This window comes from Sus scrofa, chromosome 6, assembly GCF_054392235.1.
Source record: "Sus scrofa isolate SSC_HxYL_T2T_F1_AM1 chromosome 6, Sscrofa_HxYL_maternal_Yorkshire_Landrace_v2.0, whole genome shotgun sequence".
Classification (NCBI taxonomy): domain Eukaryota; kingdom Metazoa; phylum Chordata; class Mammalia; order Artiodactyla; family Suidae; genus Sus; species Sus scrofa.
In genome coordinates, this window is record NC_139388.1 from 76,673,227 (window position 1) to 76,699,262 (window position 26,036).

General features: G+C 49.9%; 1 protein-coding gene across 5 annotated transcripts in view; it reads left to right on the forward strand.

Annotated features, from left to right (window-relative positions):
- The window catches only part of TNFRSF8 (TNF receptor superfamily member 8), a 71,835-nt gene that overhangs the window by 24,382 nt on the left and 21,417 nt on the right, over positions 1–26,036 (forward strand). For 2 of the 5 annotated variants that reach the window (XM_021095373.2, XM_084958944.1), the window contains exons 3-8: positions 2,237–2,344; positions 9,446–9,598; positions 13,845–13,938; positions 14,254–14,447; positions 15,585–15,701; positions 19,082–19,234. In XM_021095373.2, the coding sequence (XP_020951032.2) occupies positions 2,237–2,344; positions 9,446–9,598; positions 13,845–13,938; positions 14,254–14,447; positions 15,585–15,701; positions 19,082–19,234 (819 nt within the window). The remainder of the gene's footprint in view (positions 1–2,236; positions 2,345–9,445; positions 9,599–13,844; positions 13,939–14,253; positions 14,448–15,584; positions 15,702–19,081; positions 19,235–26,036) is intronic. The other 3 variants (XM_084958945.1, XM_084958946.1, XM_084958947.1) reach the window with 2 other exon arrangements.

Genomic DNA, 26,036 nt, shown 5'->3' on the forward strand with positions numbered 1-26,036 from the left:
ATCCTGAGTTACTGTGGCTGTGGTGTAGGCCGGCAACCACAGCTCCGATTGGACCCCTAGCCTGGGAACCTCCATATGCCATGGGTGTGGCCCTAAAAAGCAACAGACAAACAAACAGAAAACAAAGACACCCAAAGTAACCACAAACGGAGTGGCTTACCCAGCAGAGATTTCTTCTCTGGAGGCTGGAAGTCCACTGTCGGTGTGTTGGCAGGGCTGTGTTCCCTCTGAAGGCGCCAGGAATGGTTCTGGCCTCTCTCCCAGCTTCTGGTGGTTCCCTGGCCTGTGGCAGTTCGCTTCCCATCTTCGCATGGGTGTCCCCTGTGTGTGTGTCTGCCTCTGTGTCCGCATTTCCCGCCTTTTCCGAAGGACACCAGTCAAGCAAGTGATGTACCGTGACACCAGGAGTCTGCAGGCAGGGGATAGTCACGTGTTATATCACAGGTGAATGGCCTTGGGGACATCCCAGCCACCTGCTGCACCTTTGCCCCAAGCAGTCAGTGCAACCTCTGGTGTCTTCTATCCCTGCACAGTGGGAGTCAGGCTGGATTAGAAGCCTTATGGTCTAGGGACTGTGTGACCCAGTTCTTGCAATGAAACAGGACTCCCACCAGGAGTTCCCATCATGGCTCAGTGGAAACGAATCCCACCAGGAACCATGAGGTTGCGAGTTTGATCCCTGGCCTTGCTCAGTGGGTTGAGGATCCAGCGTTGCCGTGAGCTGTGGTGTAGGTCGCAGACGTGGCTTGGATCTGGTGTTGCTGTGGCTCTGGTGTAGGCCGGCAGCTGTAGCTCCAATTCGTCCCCTAGCCGGGGAACCTCGTATGCCTCTATGCAGCCCTAAAAAGACAAAAACAAACAAACAAACAAATAAAACAGAAATAGGACTCCTGCCTGAAGAGGTGACCAGGGCTCGTCCGGTGCATACCTGGTGCCAGGGACCGCTGTGACACTGGATAGTGTTTATCTTCATAAATTCTTTTATCCTTTCAACAACCCTAGGAGGTGGATCCTATTATAAACTTTATTATCCAACTCTTACCCGAAAAACTGGGTTCACCTCTTGGTGGGTGTCGAGCTAAAAGACACAACCAAGCCAAAGATCAGGAGAAAGGATTTATTATTTGCAGTAAGTAAGGGGAACACTGGGGATCTTTCCCAAAGCAGGGTCTCCCCTCGTAGCAAAACTGGGGACGTTTTAAACTAAGGATGCTTCCATGTTATGTTCATGAAGGGGCTTGAGCAGAAGAGACTTCAGCATAGAAACTGGGGCAAAGACAGGGTCCATGCTTTAGAAAAGGTCAACATTGGAGTTCCCGTCCTGGCGTAACAGAAACAAATCCAACTAGGACCCATGAGGTTGTGAGTTCGATCCCTGGCCTTGCTCAGTGGGTTAAGGATCCGGCGTTGCCGTGAGCTGTGGTGTAGGTCGCAGACGCGGCTTGGATCCGAATTGCTGTGGCTGTGGCGTCGGCCGGCGGCTGCAGCTCCAATGGGACCCCTAGCCTGGGAACCTCCATATGCCGTAAGTGTGGCCCCCCCAGAAAAGCCAAAAATGAAATAATAGAAAGTGTCAACATCATGACGCCCTCGGTTCCAGTTGATCTGGTGGGTTCCAGTTAAATCCAAGGGCCGGCCGAGGGGTTAAATTCTGCACAACAGCTCAAGAAAGGGCTTTGGCGTGATCTTTGCCATCGGAATGGACCAGGAGTTTACTGCTGATTTCCTTTCTTTGCTGTTATGACGTCTCTTGCCTGCTAACAGCCATGTATTCTTTTATTTCCTTTAGGCAGTTATGTCCAAGACCTGTTCAAGGGCACATGATGTGGCTAGGCTTAGATCTCAAGATGGCTTAGGCCCAAATGGCTTCTCTTAGGTCAAGAAAGTCCTGCCTGGTTCTCTCTCTTCTCTGGGGACCCCCTGCCCTATCAGCTTTCACAATTATTGCTCATCCACGAGGCTCCTGTAACTTGCCCAAGGCCACGCAGTTGGCAAGTGGCAGCCCTGGAATCCCAGGTCCAGGTCACCTCCCAGACCTGTGCTGCTTCTCCTGGCTTCCAGGTGGCCTTAGGCGAGGACTGCCCTCTTGAGTATCACTGCCTCTGCCTGCAGCATAACAGTTAGACTGGCACATTTGGGGGTTTGGGAGTGGAGCTGGGAGGACCTCGGGGATGAGAGTTGGAGGGTGGTTGGAGGTGAGGCCTTTGCCTGGAGCTTCTCTGCTTCTCTTCTCCAGAGCCTTCCCTGTGCCCTCAAGGGCCCACTGACTGCAGGAAGCAGTGTGATCGTGGCTACTACGTGGACACCAACGGCCGCTGCACAGCCTGTGTGACCTGTTCTGAAGGTAAGGGCCCTGACTCTCCAAGGGCTCCTTCCCGGGAGGGTGGGGAGCCTTGAGGGTTGGGTTGGGGGTGGGCAGGGGAGGCAGAGAACCTTGAAGGTGGGGGAGCATCAAGATTAGGTGCCTGGGAGTTCCCGTCGTGGCACAGCGAGTTGTGAACCTGACTAGTATCCATGAGGATGTGGGTTTGATCCCTGGCCTCGCTCCGTGGGTTAAGGAGCTGGCTTTGCCGCCAGCTGCAGTGTAGGTCACAAAGGCAGCTCGGATCTGGCGCAGGCCCCAGTTGCAGCTCTGACTTGACCCCTAGCCGGGGAACTTCCATATGCCGCAGGTGTGGCCCTAAAAAGAAAAGAAAAAAGAAAAAAAAGATGTGGTGCCATCCTCTGAATTGTCCCCAGAGGCTTCAGTTTCCCCCCGTGGATTTGGAATTATTATCCGCTGTGATCTTTTGCATCCATGCTTTTTTAAAGGAGAGACTTAGCTCTCATGTTTCCTCAAGGGAGGGACTCACACTTACTGAGTTTGCTCATTGCTAACCTCCTAGCGGAAGAATCTTTTTTTTTTTTTTTTCCTTCTTTTCTTTTTAGGGCTGCACCTGCAGCATATGGAGATTCCCAGGCCAGGGGTTGAATCAGAGCTACAGCTGCTGGCCTACACCACAGCCACAGCAATGCCAGATCCTTAACCCACTGAGCGAGACCAGGGATCGAACCTGCAACCTCATGCTTCCTAGTCGGATTCGTTTCCGCTGTGCCCCGACGGGAACTCTGGAAGAGACTTTCTTAACCCAGCTTTACTGTGAGGAATCCGAGGCTTAGGGGAGTTAAGGGCCTTTCCAAAGTTACAACATTCTGCTAAAAGGGCAGCGCGGCAGCTTGAACTGCTGGTCTGACACCGAGAATTCTGTGCTTCCCCTTGGACCACGGTGGTTCCAGGAGACCTCTCTCAATAAGAGCGTTTATTGTTTAATTTCTTCTTGTGGGGAGTGAATGTGGTTTGTGTGCTAGCTAATGCTCGTTTGTTGGGTTTTTTGGAGGGTGGGGTGGGGAAATTTGTTGAGATTTCTTGTGGCCTCATATATTTTCATACTTCTTAGTATGTTTAGTGGGTGAGGGTACATGTGTATTCTGTTTGTTGTGTAAAAAATTCCATGTATACCGGTCTGATCAAGCTGGTGACTTGTGTTCTTTAAAATAACATATATCCCTCATTTATTTTTGTCGCCTCCACAAAGGTTGGTTTTTGAGGTAGAGGCGTTAACATCTACCTCCCAATGGTTTTTCGTCAGATTTTCATTGCATTCTATCTATTTTTGCTTCATAAATGTCAAAGCTGTGTTATTAGGTACAATATTCATGAGTATCATGTTATCTTGGTGGGCTGAAATATATCTCCTTGTTCCTTATAATGTGTTTTATCTTAATTCCATTTTTTTAAAATTGCTTTTTAGGGCTGCACCTGCTGTACATGGAGGTTCCCAGGCTAGGGGTCAAATCGGAGCTACAGCTGCCGGCCTACACCACAGCCACAGCAACGCCAGATCTGAGCTGGGTCTTCGACCTACACCACAGCTCACGGCAACGTCGGATCCTTAAGCCAGTGAGCGAGTCCAGGGATCGAACCCACAACCTCGTGGTTCCTAGTTGGATTCGTTTCCGCTGCACCATCATGGGAGTTCTTTTTTGTTTGATTTTGGTATTGTCATTCTTCTTTGTTTACGTTAGCATTTCTCTGGTAATTTAAAATTTTTAAAATTAATGACTACATGTTATATTTCTAAATTTAAAACATTTTTGGCCACCCTGAAGCAGGTGGAAGTTTCTGGGCCAGAGATCAAACCCGAGCCATGGCTGTGACCCGAGCCACAGCAATGACAGCACTGAACCACTAGGAACTCTGAGGACTGCACTTTATTAAACAAAATTTATATGCCTTGTAAAAATTCAAACACTAGGGAGTTTCCGCCGTGGCTCAGGGGTAACGAACCCGAAGAGTATCCCTGAGGACTCGGGTTTTGATCCCTGGCCTTGCTCAATGGGTTAAGGATCCGGCGTTGCTGTGGCTGCGGTGTAGGCTGGCAGCTGCAGCTCCGATTGGACCCCTAGCCTGGGAACTTCCATATGCCCCAGGTGCGGCCCTAGAAAAGACAAAAAAGAAAAGAAAAGAAAAGAAAATTCAAGCAATACATAGGCATAAGGGGATGGGGTGAACTCTGCCCCTCCCCATCAGTGGTTGACCGACACATCTCTGTCCCTTTATACAGAGAGAAGAAGGGGTAGGTTAGTAGCCAGACAGGCTGTACACATAGAGAAAGAAGGACTCTTTAAGAGGATGGGATCATCCTATTTATGGCATTAAAAAGATTACATCTCACTTCATTCAAATATATCAGAGTGAGAAGGAACTAGGTGAAGTAACTATCATAGAGACAGTAGTGCCTTAAAAAGCCTCTAAAATTGGAGTTCCCGTCGTGGCTCAGTGGTTAACGAATCCGACTAGGAACCATGAGGTTGCGAGTTCGATCTTTGGCCTCGCTCAGTGGGTTAAGGATCCGGTGTTGCCGTGAGCTGTGGTGTAGTTCGCAGACCAAGCTCGGATCCCGAGTTGCTGTGGCTCTGGTATAGGCTGGTGGCTACAGCTCCAATTAGACCCCTAGCTTGGGAACCTCTGTATGCCGAGGGAGCGGCCCTAGAAAAGGCAAAAAGACAAAAAACAACAAAACAAAACAAAACAAAGCCTCTACAATTAAGAAAAGAGGTTATGAAAATCCATCAGCGGCTAGGAATCCTTTAAGGAATGACTGTCTCTTGTGGCAATGTCTTAATCTCCTTGTTTCAGCGCTGGGGTAGGAGAGCATCCATTGAGTCCTTGTAAAGAAAAATGAAGTGTTTTTTTCACTCCTTGTAAAGAGAGATGAAGCTTGCCAGCCTAGCTGTCCTCTCAGTCTGGGCTGCTGGTCTTCTTTTCTGTGGCCCTGAGGTCCTCGGCCCGTGTTAGCATTACTTGGCTATTGAAATTAATTTATTCACTGCACACTGTGAGTCCACTTACCACAGCTTCTCAGGCCTGAATTTTTCCTTTCCCTTTTTTTTTTTGGCTCTGCCCACGGCATGCCAAGGTTCCCAGGGCCAGGGAGCTCCACTTTCACCTCCAGCCTGGGAACTTCCATATGCAATAGGTGCAGCCCTAAAAAGCAAAAAAAAAAAAAAAATTGTTCAGTGGCTCTAAGGACATTCTTATTTGGGGGCGACTCTCAGCATCATCCAGCTCTGAGACTTTCTCATCTTCTCCAGTAGAAACTCTGTCCCCCTTAAATACTAGCTCCCCGGAGTTCCCGTTGTGGCACAGTGGTTAATGAATCCGACTAGGAACCATGAGGTTGCGGGGTCGGTCCCTGCCCTTGCTCAGTGGGTTAAGGATCTGGCGTTGCCGTGAGCTGTGGTGTAGGTTGCAGACGCGGCTCGGATCCCGCGTTGCTGTGGCTCTGGCGTAGGCCAGTGGCTACAGCTCCGATTCGACCCCTAGCCTGGGAACCTCCATATGCCAAGGGAGCGGCCCAAAGAAATAGCAAAAAGACAAAAAAACAAAAACAAAAACAAAAACTCTAGCTCTCCATCGCCCACCCCTGGCCCCCTGCAAGCCCTTGTCAACTACCCTTCTACTCTCTGTCTCTCTGAATTGGGCTGCTCTAGGAAGTTCATGGAAGTGGAAGCATACGATATTTATCCTTTTGTGACTTATGTCACTTAGCATAACGTCTTCAAGGTGCATTCCTGCTGTAGCATGTCGTGGAATTCCCTTCCTTCTTAAGGTGGAATAATATTCCATTGGATAGGAGTTCCCGTTGTGGCGCAGCAGCTTAAGAACCCAACCAGTGGGAGTTCCTGTCGTGCCTTAGTGGTTAAAGAACCTGACTAGTATCCTTGAGGATGAGGGTTTGATCCCTGGCCTCACTCAGTGGGTTAGGGATCCGGTGTTGCCTTGAGCTGTGGTGTAGGTCGCAGATGCACCTCGGATCCTGAGTTGCTGTGGCTGTGGTGTAGGTTGGCGGCTGTGTCTCCAACTTGACCCCTAACCTGGGAACTTCCGTATGCTGCCAATGTGGCCCTAAAAAGACAAAAAGAAAAAGAAAAAAAAAAAAAAAAGAGCGAACCCAAGCAGTATCCATGAGGATGTGGTTTCGAATCCCTGGCCCTGCTCAGTGGGTTAAGGATCCCCTGTTGCTGTGAGCTGTGGTGTAGGTCGAAGATGTGGCTGAGATCTGGTGTGGCTGTGGCTGTGGTGTAGGCTGGCAGCTGCAGCTCTGATTTGACCTCTAGCCTGGGAACCTCCATGTACCGCAGGTGTGGCCTGAAAATTTAAAACAATTTCATCAGATGGATCTACCATATTTTGTTTCTTCATATCCATGAATAGGGGTTGTTTACACCTTTTCTCTTTTTAAATTTTTTTTTAGTTTTTTTTTGGAAGCACCAGAGCATGCAAAAGTTTCCAGGCCGGAGATCACATCTGTGTCACATTGTAACCAGAGCCACAGCAATGGCAAGGCCAGATCCTTAACCCGCTGAGCCACGAGGGGGCGCCATCGAGTTGGTTCCTCCTTGGGGCTGTTGGGAATATTGTCCCGGTGGACGTCATCGTCCAAACGTCTCTTCAAGTCCCCGCTCTCCTTTCTTTTGGGTATCCGCTCAGCAGCGGGATTGCGGGATCCTGTGGTTGCTCTGTGTTTAATTGCTTGAGGAACTGGAGCGCTACTTCTGACCCTCAGTCCAGGAGCCCGAGGGCCTGGGTGGGGGACAGAGAGCAGCCAGAGATGGGTGTTGTCCTCACAGGTGCAGGGGTGTACCTTCCCTTCTGTCAGATGGTTGTTATCAGAGCTCCTGATGCCTCGAAAGGGGTGCACCCCACACTTGGGGTGTCTGCTTGTTTCTGCCACTTGGCCTGGCTCCCTGGAATTGGCAAGTCTATGCACCCTTGTCTGCCTCTGCCAGGCCTGTGATGGTCTGTGCAGGCAGCTACTCGAAGAGTTTTTTCTTGAGTTTTCCATGGATGTCTACTCATTGCCTGTCATCGGCCTCTCCAGATTTTTTTTTTTTTGGCCCACAACATAAGTATCACAATATATGGCTGTATTACATTTTGTTTACCCATTTATCAGTCGATGGACATTTGGGTTGTGTCTGCTTTTTGGTTATTATGAATAATGCTGTCATGAGCGTTCACGTACACGTATTTGTGTGGACATGTGTTCAGTCGTCGTGGGCATGTCCCTAGGAGTGGAATTGCTGGGTCATATGGTAAGTCTATGTTTAACTTTTCGAGGAGCTGCCAGGTTGCCTTCCCCAGCTCTGTACTACTTTATTGTTATTTATTTATTTTTGGCCGCCCTCACGGCATGCAGAAGTTCCGGCGCCAGGGTTTAAGCCCACGCCACAGCAGTGACCTAAGCTGCTGCAGAGACAAAGCTGATCCTTAACCCGCTCTGCCACCGGGGAACTCCACTTTATATCCCCACTGGCATTTTCTGAGGACCCCAATTTCTCCACCTCCTTGTCAACACCTGTCATTGTCTGTCTGTTTGATCCTCTTCATCCTAGTGGATACGATGTGGTCTGTCATTGTGGTTTTGGTTTGATGACTAATGGTTGGATGTCATGACTAATGACGTTGAGCGTTTTTTTTTTTTTTTGCTTTTTAGGGCCACACCTGCAGCATATGGAAGTTCCCAGGCTAGGGGTCAAATCGGAGCTGTAACTGCTGGCCTACACCACAGCCACAGCAATGCTAGATCCGAGCTGCGTCTGTGACCTATACCACAGCTCATGGCAACGCCGGATCCTTAACCCACTGAGCAAGGGCAGGGACCGAACCCGCAACCTCATGGTTCCCAGTCGGATTCGTTAACCACTGTGCCATGACGGGAACTCCTAATAGGTCTTTTTAAAGAGCAATGTTTGGAGTTCCCGCTGTGGTGCAATGGGATTGGTGGCATTTTAGGAGCGCCACAATTTCCATCCCCAGCCCTGCACAGTGGATTAAGGATTAGGCGTTGCCACAGCTGTGGCTGAGATCACAACTGTGGTTCAGATCTGATCCCTGGCCCAGGAACTTCGTATGTTGCAGGGTGGCCAAAAAAGAAAATTAAAAAAAAAAAAAAAAAAAAACAAGGAAAAGAAAATTTAAAAAAGGAGAAGTTTTCAATTCATAGAAAAACTGAGCATAGAGTACAGAGATGTCTCATAAGCTTCTCTTCTCCATCACTCCTCAATTTCCTTCTTTATTCTTTCTTGCATTAGTATGATACCTTGTTGACAGTTGAAGCGATATTGTTACATTATTATTTTTTTTTTTTTGTCTTTTCTAGGGCAGCGCCTGCCGCATATGGAGGTTCCCAGGCTAGGGGTCTAATTGGAGCTGCAGCCACCAGCCTACACCACAGCCACAGCAACGGGGGATCTGAGCCGCATCTGCAACCTACACCACAGCTCACAGCAACACTGGATCCTTAACCCACTGAGCAAGGCCAGGGATGGAACCCGCAACCTCATGGTTCCCAGTCGGATTCGTTAACCACTGCACCACGACGGGAACGCCCGTATCCTATGGTTTTTGACAGCTGTTTAATGTCATAACTGCTGTGCTCTCATGCACGACAGTGTCACTGCCCTAAGCATCCTCTACGCTCTGCTCGTTCATCCTCCCCCCTCCCACCCGCTACTGAGCTCTGGCCACCACTGATCTTTCTACTGTCTCTGTGGTTTTGTCTTTTCCTACATGTCACGTGGTTGGAATCACAGTATGTAGCCTTTCCATTGGCTTCTTTCACTTAGAAATGTGCATTTAATGTCTTTGAGGCCCATTTTACGTTTGGGACATTAATTTATTTTTAATATGATTTTATTGATCTCCAGGGAGGTGGGCTGGGAGCTGGAGGCTGCCCGTGGACCCCGCCTACGCGACACTCTCGCCCTCCGCTGGAAGGAAGGGCTGGGCGTGGCAGCCGCTCTGCCCAACAGGTCCATGCTGGACCATCCTGGGGGGGTTTCTGGGTCCCTTCCTTCCCCCTCCCTCTGTCCCCAATTGACCCTTCTCCGTGTCCCATAGACTACCTCGTGGAGAAGAAGCCGTGCTCGTGGAACTCCTCCGGCGTGTGCGAATGCCGGGCTGGCATGTTTTGCGGGACGTCAGCCGTCAACTCCTGTGCCCGCTGCTTGCCCCACTCCGTCTGCCCCCCCGGGAAGGTTGTCAAGTTCCAGGGTGAGTCTCCCCACAGGGCCACCATCTGTGTCAATACCGCCCCACCCCCACCCAGACCTCCCCCTCCTCCTTCCTGTTGGACGGATCGCATCTTCTATGCAGACGATGCCCAGAGGCCACGATGCCACATCCCTGCGCCTTGTGTCTCACGCTCAGGAGGACCCTGGTGGCCTGAGGCACCGGCCTGGATGGAGGAGGTCTTGGGTTGGTCTGAGGCCCCAGGACAGAAATCTCTGATCCCCAATAAACAAGAAAGAAACCTCAAGTTTCTGTCCTGGGAGGCTCCCCAGAAGATGAGGGCTGGTTTCCCTTCACAATCAAGTCATTGGGAGTTAGAGGCACCAGGAGACTGGGCGCCAGGTTCAAGACTGAGAAATGGGTTTCTTTTCCAGTTTGCTGTGTGACCTCAGGCAAGTCCCTTGCCTTCTCTGGGCTTCTAGTTTTCTGACAGTACAAGGAGGGCCTGTGATCAGAGAGGAGATAAGGACCATAGATCTTGTGTGGGTGGCATTGGGGGTGCCTTTCAGAAGGAAGGTGTGGGGAGTGGGCGGGCTTTGGACCACAGCCCAGAAGAGGTGGTGCGGCCACACAGAGGGCAGCGGTAAGAGGGAGTGTCCACTGGGACCGCAGTGCCCACCAAAGCCTGTGATGCCTCCCCCAACTTGATCTTTTTCTGAAGCCCCCTCCTTCCTGCCTTCCCTCAGCCGTCACAGCCAGCCCCTCCCCAGTCCCATAGATTTTGCCCCCTTGTTCTCTCTTCCTCCCGCCACCCCCTCATTCCTCCTCTCAGAGCCACCCCTGCAAAACCGAATCCAATGGGGTGAACCACACACATACCTGCTAAAACACTTAGCGTCTTCTCATTATTCTGGAGGTGAGGACACGATCCTGTGGTAACAGAGGACAGGCTTTTTAGGGGATATATTTTTTTTTAACCCTGGATGCCCTTTGGCATTTTGGGTGGCCAGCTTATTGGGTTCCAGGTCTGGGAGATACAAAGCCAGGAGAAAACCCAGGGGACTCAGCCCTTTGCCATTTCTGCATCCCAAGGCCACTCACCTTCGGTCTTCTCCTCACCGCCTTTCAGAGTCTCTGCTTTACATGCAAGTGCAAGGCTTTTAGCTGTACTCCGTGGGAGGAATAGGACAAAGGGTACCCACCCCCGTCTTTCTGGAAGCAGAGTGTGGAGGACGTGACTCTGTGTGGGCGGCCCCGCCTTCCTCCAGCCTCAGCTTTCAGCACCAGCCCCTCCCTTTCTGGGCTCTGGCTGATCTGCTCCATGGACCCACAGTGATTCTCCATCTACCAGGCCTTTGCACATGCCATTCCCTCTGCCTGGGACACCCTTCCCTCCCCATTCACTTAGTCAACTCGACTCTGCCTTCAGTTCTCTGTCTAAGCATCCGTCCAGAAGCTCTTGACCTCTCACAGGTCCTGTCTCCTTCCCAGCATGGATGCAAACGCTCTGTCTTGGTGTGATCGGTGCTTGTCTCCTTCCCTAGGCCGTAGCTCCGAGAGGGCCAAGACCATGCCCATCCCCCCACAGTCATCTCCCTGCTGCCCAATCCAATGCCAGGTGCAGAGGCTGCTTTGCAGAGATACCTGTTGCATGATGTAACAGGGAGATCAGAGCTGGGGGGTGGATGGGGTTCAAATCTGGCCATATTCTCCCTGGTCATGCAGAACCCTCCACAGAGGGACACTCAGAAGCCCACCACCTGCAAGCAGGGCCAGGCAGGGAGTGGAAAACCCTCTGGACTGGGCATCTGATACCTGGGATTTTGTAGAGCTTTGCATCTATGAGGCATGTTCCCATCCATCTCTGGGACTCAGTCTTCCCATTGTCATTTGTGGAGGGGTGACTATAAGGCCTTGCCTGGGAGCCTTTCTAGCTCAGGAACACTTGTGTCTCTAGGAAAGATAGCCTTGAGTTTTGTTACTCCAGCCTGTGGACCGGCTCCAGCAGATGAGGCTCTCTTGATGGGTGTTTCTCAATCTGCCACACGGTGGCGCCAGAGGCCTCTTTTTGCTGCCCTCAGACCTGCAGGCTAAAACAGTATGACCCACACCTCCCGCCATTGAACAGGAACACTTAAAATGTGGCCGGTTACATTGAGATGTGCTGTCAGAATAGAATATGCACTGGATTTGAAATAGCGTAAAAAATGTAAGCCGTCTCATTGATCACCTATTGGCATAATATTTTAGATATATTGGGTTAAGTAAATGTATCATTTACATTAATTTCACTTCTTTTTTCTTTGTTTTTTTTTTTTTGTTTTTTTTTTTCTTTTTAAAGGGTTGCACCCATGGCATGTGGAAGTTCCCAGGCTGCACCTCAAATCAGAGCTGCATCTGTGGACTACACTACAGCTCACAGAAATCCTGGATCCTTAACCCACTGAATGAGGCTAGGGACCAAACCTGCATCCTCATGGATACTAGCCTAGTTCTTAACCTGCTGAGCCACAATGGGAACTCCCTCTTTCTGCTTTTTAAAATGTGGCTACCAGGAGTTGCCTTGTGGTGCCATGGGTTAAGTACCAGGTGTTTTCACTGCAGTGGCTTGGGTTGCTGTTGCAGTATGGGTTTGAGCCCTGGCCTGGCAATGTCCACATGCTGTAGGTGTGGCCAAAACATAATTTTTTTTTTTGTTTTTTTGCCATTTCTTGGGCCGCTCCCACAGCATAGGGAAGTTCCCAGGCTAGGGGTCGAATCGGAGCTGTGGCCGCTGGCCTACACCACAGCCACAGCAACTCGGGATCCGAGCCACATCTGCAATCTACACCACAGCTCACGGCAATGCCGGATCCTTAACCCACTGAGCAAGGCCAGGGATTGAACCGGCAACCTCATGTTTCCTAGTTGGATTAGTTAGCCACTGAGCCACGACGGGAACTCCCAAAAAATAAATTTTAAAAAACGGCTACTAGAAAATAAATTTTTTTTTTCTTTTTAGGTCCATACTCATGGCATATGGAGGTTCCCAGATTAGGGGTCGACTTGGAGCTACAGCTGTCGGCCTGCACCACAGCCACAGCAATGCTGGGTCTGAGCTGCATTTGCAATCTTCACAGCATCCCCTGGCAACTCCGATCCATGATCTGCTGAGCAAGGCGAGGGATCAAACCCTCTTCCTCATGGATACTAGCTGTATTCATTTCTGCTTTGACACAATGGGAACTCCTAGAAAATTTTAAATGATGTGTGATTCACATATTTTTTTGGATAGCACTGTTATAGAAATGCTTTAACCTTTGGCTGCCAAATCCTGGCTCACTTCTAGATTCCTCTCTGGGTCTTCTCACCGAGCAATTTTCAGGGCCTCAGTGTCTCCAGCTATAAAATGGAGAACAGCTTCTGCCTCAGATTGAGTTTATAGCTAAGCCTTACGCTAAGACCCAGCACAGGCTGTCTCTCCTGAAATTCTCCAGACTCCCAAAGACTGTATCATTTCACGAAGGAGGAAATTGAGGTTCAGGGATGGCAGGTAATTGCTCAAGACCACAGACTATCTAATCCAGCTTTTGAACCTTATGCCGGGGTCTTGTCAACCCACCACAGCACAGAGAGACAAGATAAGCCAGCATTGCTCATACCTGCCTCCACCAAAACCTTCAAATTCTACTTAATTGAAAACACTGTGTGTTTCATTCTTCACTTTACTTTCACTCAGTAGTCTTCAGAAGTCTTTAGCTTGCAAGTTACAAAATTTTTTGGCTCATGTAACCTTTGTGGAGCTTCAGGCATGGCTGGATCCAGGAGCTCTGTCTTTTCCCAGCTCTCATCTCTACTCCCCTATGTATTGGTTTGTATGATACCCACCAAGCAGCTCCAGGCTTGCTTCCTACTCAACCCCAGCAGAAAGACAGCTTTTCCTTCGCTCATTCTCAACAGCCCAAATAAAAGTTTGAAATTTCACCTCATAGGTGCCCACCTGGGAGCCAGTCCATCATGGGCAGAGGCATGGGGTGGATTCATTGATCCAGCCTGGTCCCACGGCGACTCCCGCAAGTGGGGATGTGGGGTGGTCATTCGGTCCTGGCTCCTCAGCACAGACACTCAGGTTGGGAGAGGAAATTCTCCAGGGAACACTGGGTTGCTTTGCCCCAGCGGGGAGCAGATGCTGGTCAGGCACAAACGCCAGAGGGCCACCGTGTTTTCCTGGCTCGTGGTGAAGGGTCGGTTCCCAGAGTCTCTGGCCTCCTCGGTACCAAGTCTGAAGGCATTACCGTCCTCCCTGTAGGCACAGCACAGAGGGACACTGTCTGTGAGCTGCCTCCCCCAGGGGCCAGCCCCGACTGCAGCACCAACCCACAGGACTGCAAGGCCCCCGCCAGGTGACGCCCCGCCCTCTCCCGCCCAAGTCACCTTAGCGTGGGGCTGTCCCACCCCACTGGATGCTCAGGGCACTGCTGGCTGGGGGCGCGGGTGGGCTTCAGCCCAGGGTGGTTTTCTGCCAAGCCCATCAGTGTTTGGAGGCCTGGGTATGTGTCCAGCCTGCCCTGAGCACACAGCAGACCCAGCAGGCCTAGAAAACAGCCCTTGCTCCCTGGAGCTGACAGCGGGCCTGCCAGAGGCTGAGGGCAGAGGCCCTGGGACCCCGTCTCGATGGGCACGGTTCTCCTAAGCACAGACTTCCCTTGCGCCATCAGGAGAATTGCCAGTCCCATCCCTGGCTTCCTTCCCAGCGGCACCACCCCCCAGGCCAAGCCGGCCCTTGCATCCCCAGCGAGCTCCGAGGCCAGGACCACGCTTCTCAGAGGCACCACCCCCTTCGCCAGGGAAGATGCTCCTAAATCACCTCCCAGCTCTTCCTCCTCCGTGGGGAAGCTCAATCCAGATCCACGTAAGTTCTCCAGAGAAAGGGGGCGGCGGTGTCTGATTGGCGGGCGACTGTGTGTGGCGGTCAGGGTCGGGGTGCTGAGCTGTGGGGAGAAGGGGGGCTCAAGGTCTTCTGGGGCCGAGGGCTTTGGGGGCCAGAGTAGGTGATGGAAGGACTCTTGGCTTCACATTCGGAGTGCCTCCTGTGTGCCAGACAGGAGGCAGGGGCTGGCGTGGGCAGCCTCTGTAGTGTCGATTTCATGCCCCCCTGGTTCCCATGGTGATGGACGGGCTCTCCGTTCCCTCTTGTTTCCCTCTCCATTCCCCAGCAGCCTATAGGGTCACCACACTTTGTTTATCCAACAGTTTTTGGATATTTGGGTTGTTTCCATTTGGGGGCCATAATGAAAAATGAAAAACATTTGCACGTGTGTTTCCTAAAACAGTAATTCTTCACTGACTCTTTTTTTTTTTAATTTATTTAAAATTTTTAAAAAAATTTTTTTGGGTTTTTTTTTTGTCTTTTTCCAGGGCTGCACCCACGGCATATGGAGGTTCCCAGGCTGGGGGTCGAGTTGGAGCTGTAGCCACCGGCCTACACCACAGCCACAGCAATGTGGGATCCGAGCCACGTCTGTGACCTACACCACAGCTCACGGCAACGCCAGATCCTTAACCCACTGAGCAAGGCCAGGGACCGAACCCGCCACCTCATGGTTCCTAGTCGGATTTGTTAACCACTGCGCCGCTACAGGAACTCCTGAACCTTACCATTTTTTTTTTTTTCTTTTTCTTGCCTTATTGTGTGGTCTACGATCCCCAGGACCAAACAAATAGAAGTTGTGATAGTAGCCATCCTTGCCTCGTTGCTGCACTCAAAGAAAAAGTGGCTTCCACAGTTTTGAGCGGGGCAGCGACAGAGCATTGAGAGGAAAGGGATAAGAAGCGGGGGATCCTGGTTAGGGGGCAGTAAGTGCTCTTCTCCTGTGTGGCCTGAGACATTCGTTCCCTTTCTGAGCCTCAGGATGCCCTCTGAATGGTTGACTGACATGTGCAGAGTTTGGGAGTTGGCTGTGGAGCTGGGCGGGGCTTCAGCCGTGGAGGGGCTGCTGGGGCCTCTGCCAGGGTGGCCTGACCTGAGCTTCTCTGCTTCTTTTCCTAGGGCTGACTCTACAGCAGCCCTGCCCTCAGGGGTCTGCTGACTGCCAGAAGCAGTGTGGCCGCAACTTCTACCTGGACAGGGACGGACGCTGCAAGGCCTGTGTGAGCTGTTTAAGAGGTAGGGGCCTGGTCTCTCCTCCGGGGGCTCCTTCCGGGGAGCAGGGGGCTCTTGCAGGAGAGGCCGAGGATCTGGGAGTGGGGAACCTTGAGTTCGGTCTTGGACGCTCAGCCTCTCGGATCTTGGTTCACCTTGCTGGGGTTTCTTGAGTCTAGTGATGCCCCATCATGATGGTGTTTTTTTGTTTTTGTTTTTTTCCTTTTCTTTTCAGGGCTGCAGGTGCAGCATATGGAAGTTCCCAGGCTAGGGGTTGAATTGGAGCTGCAGCTCCTGGCCTACACTGCAGCCACAGCCACGCCAGATCCGAGCCTCATCTGTGACCTACACTGCAGCTTGCGCCAACGCCTGATACTTAATCCACTGAGGGAGACCAGAGATGGAACCCGAATCCTCATGGAGACTAGTTGGGTTTTGAACCCGCTGAGCATGACGGGAGCTCCATGATTGTGGGTCCCAATGGCCCCGAGCAGAGCTTCTGTTCACTCACGCTTTCCTTCAAGGAAATGCTTGTTCATTGCCTACCTGTTCCAAGCTAGTCTCATTATCTTTCAGACCTTTCCTATGACGCCTGGATTGTGATTGCCCCCATTTAATTTAATTTATTTATGTGTCTTTTTTTTTTTTTTTTTTTAGGGCCCTACCCACAGCATAAGGAGGTTCCTAGGCTAAGGGTTGAATTGGAGCTGTAGCTGCCAGCCTACACCGCAGCCACAGCAACATGGGATCCGAGCCACATCTGCGACCCACAGCTCACAGCAACACCGGATTCTTAACCCACTGAGCGAGGCCAGGGATTGAACCCCCGTCCTCATGGATACCAATTGGGTTCGTTAGCTGCTGAGCCACAAGGGAAACTCCGGTTGCCCCCATTTTACAGAAGAGGAAACTGAGGCTCAGGAAGTTGGGGGACTTCCAAGGGCCACAAGCCCTCGGGAATGGCTGGGCCAGGGTTTTTAAAAGTTTGTTTGTTTGTTTGTTTTTTCTTTCTTTCTTTTTTTTTTTTTTTTTTAAGGGCTGCACCCATAGCATATGGAGGTTCCCAGGCTAGGGGTCGAATCAGAGCTACAGCTGCTGGCCTACACCACAGTTCACGGCACCACTGGATCCTTAACCCACTGAGTGAGGCCCGGGATCGAACCCGCAACCTCATGGTTCCTAGTCGGATTCGCTTCCGCTGCACCACGACGGGAACTCCTCCTACATTCCTTTTCTTATATTATCCTCCCTCGTGTTCTGTACACAATGGAAGATAATATAGGCTATAGCTCCCTGTGCTGTACAGCGGAGCTCATTGCTCATCCATTCTAACCATAACCTTTGTGATGACCCAGTCCTGGAAGTCACACAGCATAAAACCCCAAGTACATTTTGCCTGAAGCGGGGGTCATGGGTCCTCCTTGAATCATGGAGGGAAAATAAATTGTGCATTTTGATGGGCAGATGGGGCCAGAGATATTTCCATTCTTGGAAAAACAGAAACTGTCCCAGCTGCCCTGTCAGATGGGGGAATAAGAGATGGACTCTGGGCCCAAGAATTCCTTCAACTTGCATAATCGAAACCCTGTAAGGCCATGGAGTAGAGTCTGGGGTTCAGGTTAGCTCTATACTGGCGAGCTTATAAAACCAAGCAAGTGTCTTCACCTCGTCGGGACGCAGTTTCCTCATCTGTAAAATGGGCACAATCACAGTCTTCTCTCAGAGAGCTGTCCTGGGAGTTAGTAGGTTAAACTAGGTTCTTCTGGATAATTGCATTGTGGTTATATTAATAGAATAGTATGATGAATAATGAGAGGTGCTGTCATTGTCCCAAACCATCCCACTCATCCCTGAGCTGGCTCTTGTCTTTGCACCGATCGCCCAAGCCATCCCCAGCTCCCGCACTCTCTGGAGTCTGCAGGAAGAGCCCTTGCAGTTCCTTATCTGTATCATGCAAGGCCTCTAACTATCCTGCCTCTTGAGAAATGTCCTTATTGAGCCAGTCACGTTTGTCTAAGCTACTGATGCATCGTTCCATTTCACCTGCAAAGAGAGCATGCAAAATATTCCCAACATATATACGTGCCTTAGTATCCTTTTTCTTTCGCAAAACCACTAACAGGAGGTCCCCTTGTGGCACAATGGGCTTGGCGGAATCTCTGCAGCACCAGGCTGCAGGTTCGATCCTAGGCCCAGTGCAGTCGGTTAAAGCATCCAGCGTTGCCCTAGCTGTGGGATAGGTTGTAACTGTGGCTCGGAAATCTGATCCCTGGCCCGGAAACTCCACATGCTGCAGGGCGGCCAAAAAAAAAACAAACAAAAACCACTAACAACTTGCTTTTTTGATTTTGAAAGAAAACCCCACTTTTCATCATTGAATATTTCAAACATACTCAGAAGTAGATTGAATCAGGAGTGGTTACGGACTGTCACGCAGTTTTAAAGAATCATCAAGTCACAGCCAGTCTTGGTGCATCTCTCCCCACGCCGACTTATCCCTGTCCTGTGGATTCTTTCCTTCTCATTTTTCTGGCCACACCAGTGGCATGTGGAAGTTCCTGGAAGTTCCCCAGGCCAGGGGTTGAACCCAGGTCACAGCAGTGACCCGAACCACAGCAGTGATGATGCCGAGTCCTCAACAGCTAGGCCACCAGGGAACCCCTGGATTATTTTCTTTATTTAAAGGAACTTCTATTTTATTTTTTGGATTTTTTTCTTTTCGTAGCTTTACTGAGTGGTAGTGGACATACCGTAAAATGCACCTGTTTAAAGTGTGCGGTTTGATGAGTTTTGACACACGGATGTAGCTGTGAAACCATCACCACACTCAAGATAAGTTTCCTCAAGGAGTTCCCGTTGTGGCGCAGCGGAAACCAATCCAACTAGGAACCATGAGCTTGTGGGTTTGATCCCTGGCCTCGATCAGTGGGTTAAGGATCCGGTGTTGCCATGAGCTGTGGTGTGGGTTGCAGACGTGGCTTGGATGTGCATTGCTGTGGCCGTGGTGTAGGCTGGTGGCTATAGTTCCAAGTGGACCCCTAGCCTGGGAACCTCCATATGCTGTGGACGTGGCCCTAAAAAGACAAAAAATAAAAAAAAAAAAGTTTCCTCGAGCTCCTTACCACCCCTCCCCACCATTCCCCGCCCCCACTCCCATTCCCAGGGAACCTTCTGTCACCGTCGAAGAGTGTGCATTTCTTGGCTTTTCCTAGAAACAAAGCCATCCTTCCTTGTCGGCTTCTTTCATGCAGTGTAATTATTTTGAGCCCCCAAAGATCTGCTCTGCAGAACCGTCAAAGAGCCTAGGCTCCTGGGCAAATGCTTCTCTGTCCTCTGGGGGTTCTCTGGACCCCCTGCCCTTGGCAGCCCCATCCTTCCTCAGGGCCCTTCTCTGTGTCCCTCAGGTGACCTCGTGGAGAAAACACCATGCACGTGGAACTCCTCCAGTGTCTGCGAGTGTCGGCCTGGCCTGTTCTGTGCCACGTCAGCCATCAACTCCTGTGCCCACTGCGTCCCCCGCCCCATCTGCCCGCCAAGGATGGCCACCAAACTCCAGGGTGAGCGGTTCGCACCCCCAACCAAGGGGCCGAGTTCTGTGTCCCCACAGTGGCACCTTTCCCCACCCCCAACTGGGCAGATGACCTTCGACCCCCAGCTGTTAACGAGGTCAGGTTTGGGCTTTGGTTTTTCTTTGAATAGTTAGTTCCGGTGAGTGGGATAAAATCCAAACTTGGCCTTTGGATGAGAGTTTCTGATGACGATTTTTAAATTGTTTTCTAATTTAAAAATTCTTCTTCTCGAAATTGTTGGGCTGGTAAAATTTTGACTTGTTTGCAAGGCTGTTTTATGAACGCAAGCTAGATCTATGTACAGTTTATGAAGATGCTTCCAATTTAAACGGTGGGCATTCGCCAGAGTGCAGAAAAGTCTAAACCCTTGATGATGGGGAAAAGAAATCAAACGAATAAAGAGTTCATCGGCAGATGAGTGATTTCAACACATTTTTAGAAGGTAGAAACAGATGGGGACTTCCCAGTGTGGCTCAGCAGGTTAAGAACCTGACATAGCGCCCATGAGGATATGGGTTTGATCCCTGGCCTCGCTCAGTGGATTAAGGATCTGGCGTTGGCACAAGCTGCAACTTGGACCTGGCATTGCTGTGGCTGTGGCGTAGGCTGGCAGCTGCAGCTCTGATTCGACCCCTAGCCTGGGAACTTCCATATGCCACACGTGAGGCCCTAAAAAACAAAATAACAATGATAACCACAAAACAGATGGAACAACAACAATAACCACAAAACAGATGGAACCAAGCGAAGGAAAGCTCATCTCAGACTTCACTGCATGAGGGCTGCAGAGGAGTGAGGGGTCACTTGCCCCCAAAATCTTCAAAGAGGCTCTGGATGCAGAGCAGGCAAATAAAATGCAGGATGGGACTGAGGGGAGAACTAGAAAGTGCAGGAAGCTGCAACGTCATCTCAAAAGGAAAAATTAAAAATTTGTAACAAGGCCAAACCAACCAAAAAGAAAAAGCACAATCTCAAAACTAAAATAGGAGTTCCTGCTGTGCCACAGTGGATTGGGAATCTGACTGCGGTGGCTCGGGTCACTGCAGAAGCACAGGTTTGATCCTCAGCCTGGTGCAGTGGGTTAGGGATCCGGTGGTGCTGCAGCTGTGCTGTGGGTCACAGCGGTGGCTCAGGTTCGATCCCTGGCCCAGAACTTCTATGTGCCTTGGGGGTGCAGCCATCAAATAAATAAATCCATAAATAAATAAAACAAATGAGTGAACATAACAACAACAAAATATGTAACAGTGATATGCCATGGGCACTGATATACCATGGGCATCTGAACAGATGGTGTCTGAGTTTTTAATTCCCTAAGGAAAATGATCGGCTTGTTTTTTTTTTAATCTTTTTTTTTTTTTTTTACCTTTTTCAGGGCCATACCTATGGCATATGGAAGTTCCCTATGGGCTAAGGGTCAAATTGGACTACAGCCGCCAACCTACGCCACAGCCACAGCAACACGGGGTCCGAGCCGCATCTGTGACCTACACCACAGCTCACGGCAACGCCAGATCCTTAACCCATGGAACAAGGCCAGGGATCAAACCTGGGTCCTCGTGGATGCTAGTCAGATTCATTTCCACTGAGCCACCACTGGAACTCCCCAAAATGATCAGCTTTTTGGCTTGCAACACTGAAGGACTAGGGAGAGCCAATTTTTATTGGCTACTCTGGTACAAAGTCTGCTTTGCTTGTGTATTTGGGCGTCCACCCTGCCAAGAGCCTGATCCTGCTCAGTCACCCTGAAGAGAAGTCTGCCAGCTCACACGACCCACCCATGAACCCAGGGTGCCCAGGCAGACTGCCTGCTCAGGAAAGAGACCCGTCGTGAAAAGGACATACTAACACAGCAGCTGAAAAACACCACCTGCTGCTGGAATATTCATCATTGTTCTTTTCAAAAAATATGAATGAGTAAAGAAATCTTCAGACTTATAAGGAAAAACAGCAGTAAGAAGGAGAAAGTCAAGATACACAAACGGAAGCCCTTCCAAAGATAGAGCAATGATGAACCCACAAATGGAAGAGAAAAAAAAAAAATTAGTGTCCACAGAAAAATTCAAGAAGTTGTTACAACCACAAAATGAGAACAGAGGCAATGAAGAATGCACAGTGAGCGCGTAGAGGACCAGAACTGGCTTTTAGAAAGTGGGCTTGCGGGGTTCCTGTTGTGGCTCAGCAGAAACGAATCTGATTAGCATCCAAGAGGATGCAGGTTTGATCCCTGGCCTTGCTCAGTGGGTTCAGGATCCGGCGTTGCCATGAGCTGTGGTATAGGTTGCAGATGTGGCTCGGATCCCACATTTTTCTGGTTGTGGTGTAGGCTGACAGCTACAGCTCCAATTCGACCCCTCACCTGGGAATCTCCATATGCTGTGGGTGCAAGAAAGAAAGGAAGGGAGGAAGGAAGGAAGGAAGGAAGGAAGGAAGGAAGAAAGAAAGAAAGAGAGAAAGAGAAAAAGAAAGACAGAAAGAAAGAAAGAGGGCTTGTTACCAATCTGTGGCTTCTCAGGTCCCAGCTCACCCTTCATTCTCTACCTTTTGGCCTGGGTGTGCCATAGGGAATTGAACTTTTCAAGCCCTTTTCCTTGTGAGTGTGATGCTAAACTTTGCCGTTAAGGGGCGCTGGAGGACCATCACGGGAGGATTTGCTTTTTCTTGCTCTTGCTGCGGAGTCTGTCAGGAGGGACTGTGAGTGGGGACACCGGAGGGTGTCCTGCCCCAGTCATGCTTCTAGAGTGGGCAGTGTCCTGGCAACCTCGCAGGTTCAGATTAGGCCTGGTGACCCCCTTCTATGCTCTAGGCCTCATGTCAGCAAAAGAGCAAAAGTGCCATAATTTCCACTGCACCCCCCCCCCCCAGTCACCATGAGCCTGGGGAGTTCTGCACTGACAAGGTCCCTGTGTGCTCTCACAGGGTGCCGCACTGTTCCCTATAGACCTACCTGAGCTGAAAGTATGAACATTCAGATGGAAATGACCTTCTAGGAGCACAGCAGGATGAATGAAAATTACTCCCATCTAGACATAATAGATGTGTTCCACCTTTGTTTATCCATATTCACCAGTTGATGGACATCTGGCTTGTTTCCTGGGTAGGCCTATTATGAATCAAGCAGCTACAAACATCCCTAGCGATGGATGGCCAGGTCCCTGTGCTGGCCACACAAAATGTCTCGAGGGCCAGATCAAAGCTGGCCACCTGTTTTACTGGCGGGGGGCACCATGCATAGTGCCAGAGCTGGAACTGCACACAAAGATCCTGAGACAAGCCGAGTTCTCTATGCCAGACCACACCAGCAACGTCTTAGCTGAACAGAGATTTTTTTTTTTTACTCCGCTAAAATACAAGTATGTTTGAAAGCAGAATAAAAACATTGTCAGACATAAAAGGGCAGAGATTCTGCTTTTTCCCCAATATCTTTTCTTAGAAAGTTACTAGAAGATGCACTCCAGTTAAATGAGGGGCAAAAAAAAAAAAAAAAGAAAAAAAGAAAAGCCATGAAATCTAGAAAGAAGTGGTTCTATCTCGGGAGTGCGAGAAAGAGAAGTTTCAGAACGACAGCTGTGCTCCAGACCAGTTGACCTTCCTCAGAGCAGGAAAATGAAGGGCTCCAGGGAGTGTCTGCAGGAATGAAAGGTAGAATTGCAGTTGATTTCAGGAATAATAGCATTGAAAATCTTAAGGATTGAGGGAAGGCACATTATCCTTCTACTGACAAGGAAAAGAAAGGCAATTGAAAACTCTAGGAAAAACAAAAATCTGGTAAGAAATGTGCAGTGCAGGAGTTCCCATTATGGTGCAGTGGTTAACAAATCTGACTAGGAACCATGAGGTTGCATGTTCGATTCCTGGCCTTGCTCAGTGGGTTAAGGATCTAGCATTGCAGTGAGCTGTGGTGTAGGTCGCAGATGCGGCTCGGATCCCGTGTTGCTGTGGCTGTGGAATAGGCCAGGGTCTACAGCTCTGATTAGACCCCTAACCTGGGAACTTCTATATGCTGTGGGAGTGGCTCTAGAAAAGGCCAAAAAAAAAAAAAAATGTACATTGCAAATACAAAGATGGAAATTTTGTACACCCAGATGCAATTTCTGGGTGTACAAAAAAAAAAAAAAAAAAAAAAAAAAAAAGATTCCATTTGACCTCCATGATAAGACCATTCTCCTTTAAATGGCCCAAGGATCAGGTGTTTGAACTGAAAGAGAACTATTTCCCTGTTAAACAGTATCTTTTTTTAGTTTCTAAATTGGGCTACGAGTAAGCATTTCCTCACTTCCCCCTCTTCTAATGGGTCCTTACCAGAGAACGCAGGTGGACGAAGTTTGATTGAGTCCCGTTTGTTTATTTTGGCTTTTATTTCTATTGCCTTGGGAGACTGACCGGAAGAAAGTATCTTTAAGGCTGATGTCAGAGACCATTTGGCCTCTGTTCTCTTCTAGGAGTTTGATGGTGTCGTGTCTTATATGTAAGTCTTTAAGCTATTTTGAGTTTATTTTTGTGCGTGGTGTGAGAGTGTTCTAACTTCTTGATTTATACGTGGCGCCAGTATTTCAAATGTAATTCCAATGCTGATTTATAAATAAATAGAAATTACCATAACACATTGCCTGATCGCCCTTATAGCCTAAGGCCTCTGGGCTTCAATGAATTCAGGCAGTAGTCTGGGGACCACATGGAAAGAAAAAGCATCTCTTTGGAGACACTCCCCACCGCCCTCCCCACCCCCCACCCCCCCAAAAAGAGGAGAGTTCCTCAGGACTCTACTAGTCCAAGAAGAAAATTAATCCTAGCCTCATTTTATCTTCAAAGTATTTCAGGAAAAATCCGAGAGGCATCATGAAAGCTTTTTAGAAGGGAGGTGTGTGGGGGTGGGGGGTTTGCTTTATGCCACCTAAGAGAAAGGGTGCAGCTGCCAGGAACGGGGTGGGGAGGGGTGGGGAGGGCTACTCTCTCGGCATAACCCACTCCAAGTGTGAGCTGATTTTTTCTTGCCTTAGAAAAGCAGATGATTATCAGCTTGTAGGGAAGTGCTTGGCCCCCAGGCAGGAGCCCTGGGGTCCATTGGAGAGCTCTCAGGCCTGGGACTGAAACCAGGAGCCATGTTTTCTTGCTTTCTTTTTCTTTTTTTTTTTTTAAGGGCCGCACCCACAGCATATGGAGGTTCCCAGGCTAGGGGTCAAATCAGAGCTGCAGCTGCCGGCCTACGCCACAGCCATAGCAACACCAGATCCAAGCTGCATCTGTGACCTACACTACAGCTCACGGCAATGCCGCATCCTTAACCCACTGAGGGAGGCCAGGGATCGAACCCTCATCCTCATGGATACTAGTCTGGTTCTAAATCCACTGAGCCACAACGGGAACTCCAGGGAGCCCTGTTTGCTGGCTATAGCTCTGACGCTCCGGTTCTCTTCATCTGTAAGAGGAGGTGGCTGGTCAGATCCTCGAAGGCATTGAACTGGTCCTCGAAGGCATTCTGTCTGCTTGGCACACTGACACAGCCTCCCGCCTCTGAGGCAGGTACTCAGTTGAAATGAAAGAATGCTTCCACGAAGACTTGTATAAGAATATTCAGAGCTGCCCGAGTTAAAATAGCTTCCAGTGGGAGACAAATGTCCTTCCAGTGGTGACCAGATAAATAAGTGAAGGTGCAGCTCTACGATGGAGCCCTACTCAGCAATAAAAAAGAATGAGTTATCCATCCAAGCCACATGAATGACTCTCAGAAACATCGTACTGAGTGGTGGAGCCAGATGCCAAAGTGTCTGCACTGCACGATTCTATCTAAAGAAGTTCTGGGGCGAACCAACCTATGTGACAGAGAGGTGGTCGGGTGCCTGGGTCTGGGGAGGATGGACTGCAGAAGGACAAGCGACCTTGACAATGTTCTAAATCTCAGGTGGAGTTACAGCCACATGGATGTGCAGTTGTCCCTCAGCATCCGCGGGGGACACCAGAATCCAAGGGTGCTCAGGTCCCTTGTCTGGAGTGGCGCGGCTCAGCCAGCCCTCCGTATCTGCTCGTTCTGTACCCGCGGGACAATCAGTCTGCAGTTGGTTGAATCTGAGGATGTCACCTGTGGACAAAGAGGGCTGACTATACACGTTCCTCAAAACTCATCAAACTCTACATTTAGGGGACATTTTCCTCTCCGTAAATTAGGCCTCAGTAAAATTGATTTCAGAAGAAAAGAAATTTAAGAAATGAGGCAGTATTTACATATTAGGAGATGTTTAAATTCATTTGTCTACCTTCCTTTCTTTCTCTCTTTCTTCCTTCCTCTCTCCTTCCCTCCTTCTGTCTCTCCCTTCCTTCCCTTCCTTCCTTCCCAGCCCCACTCATGGCATGTGGGCTAGGAGTCAAATTAGAGCTGCAGTAGCTGGCCTACGCCACAGCCACAGCAAAACTGCAGCTTGTGAACAACATTGGATCCTTAACCCACTGAGCGAGACCAAGGATCGAACCCACATCCTCACAGAGACTATGTCGGGTTCTTAACCTGTCGAGCCACAATGGGAACTCCTGTTTACATTTATGTAATCCGATTTTTCATAAATAAAATCAGGAGGTCTGGGGTCACCAGGCCACCTTTCTACATGGTCCCTGTTGGCTGGACATAAGGAGCAGCCTTTCCACTTTGATGGTTTGAAACCACATCTGATCATCTCAGCCAATTATAGCCGCAGGACTAGGGAACCCTCGCATTAGGAAAACCTCAGCATGACAGCGTCCATCGCTCACTCCTCTGTGGGTCAGCCGGGTGGCTCTGCGGTCTTTCCTGGGCTTG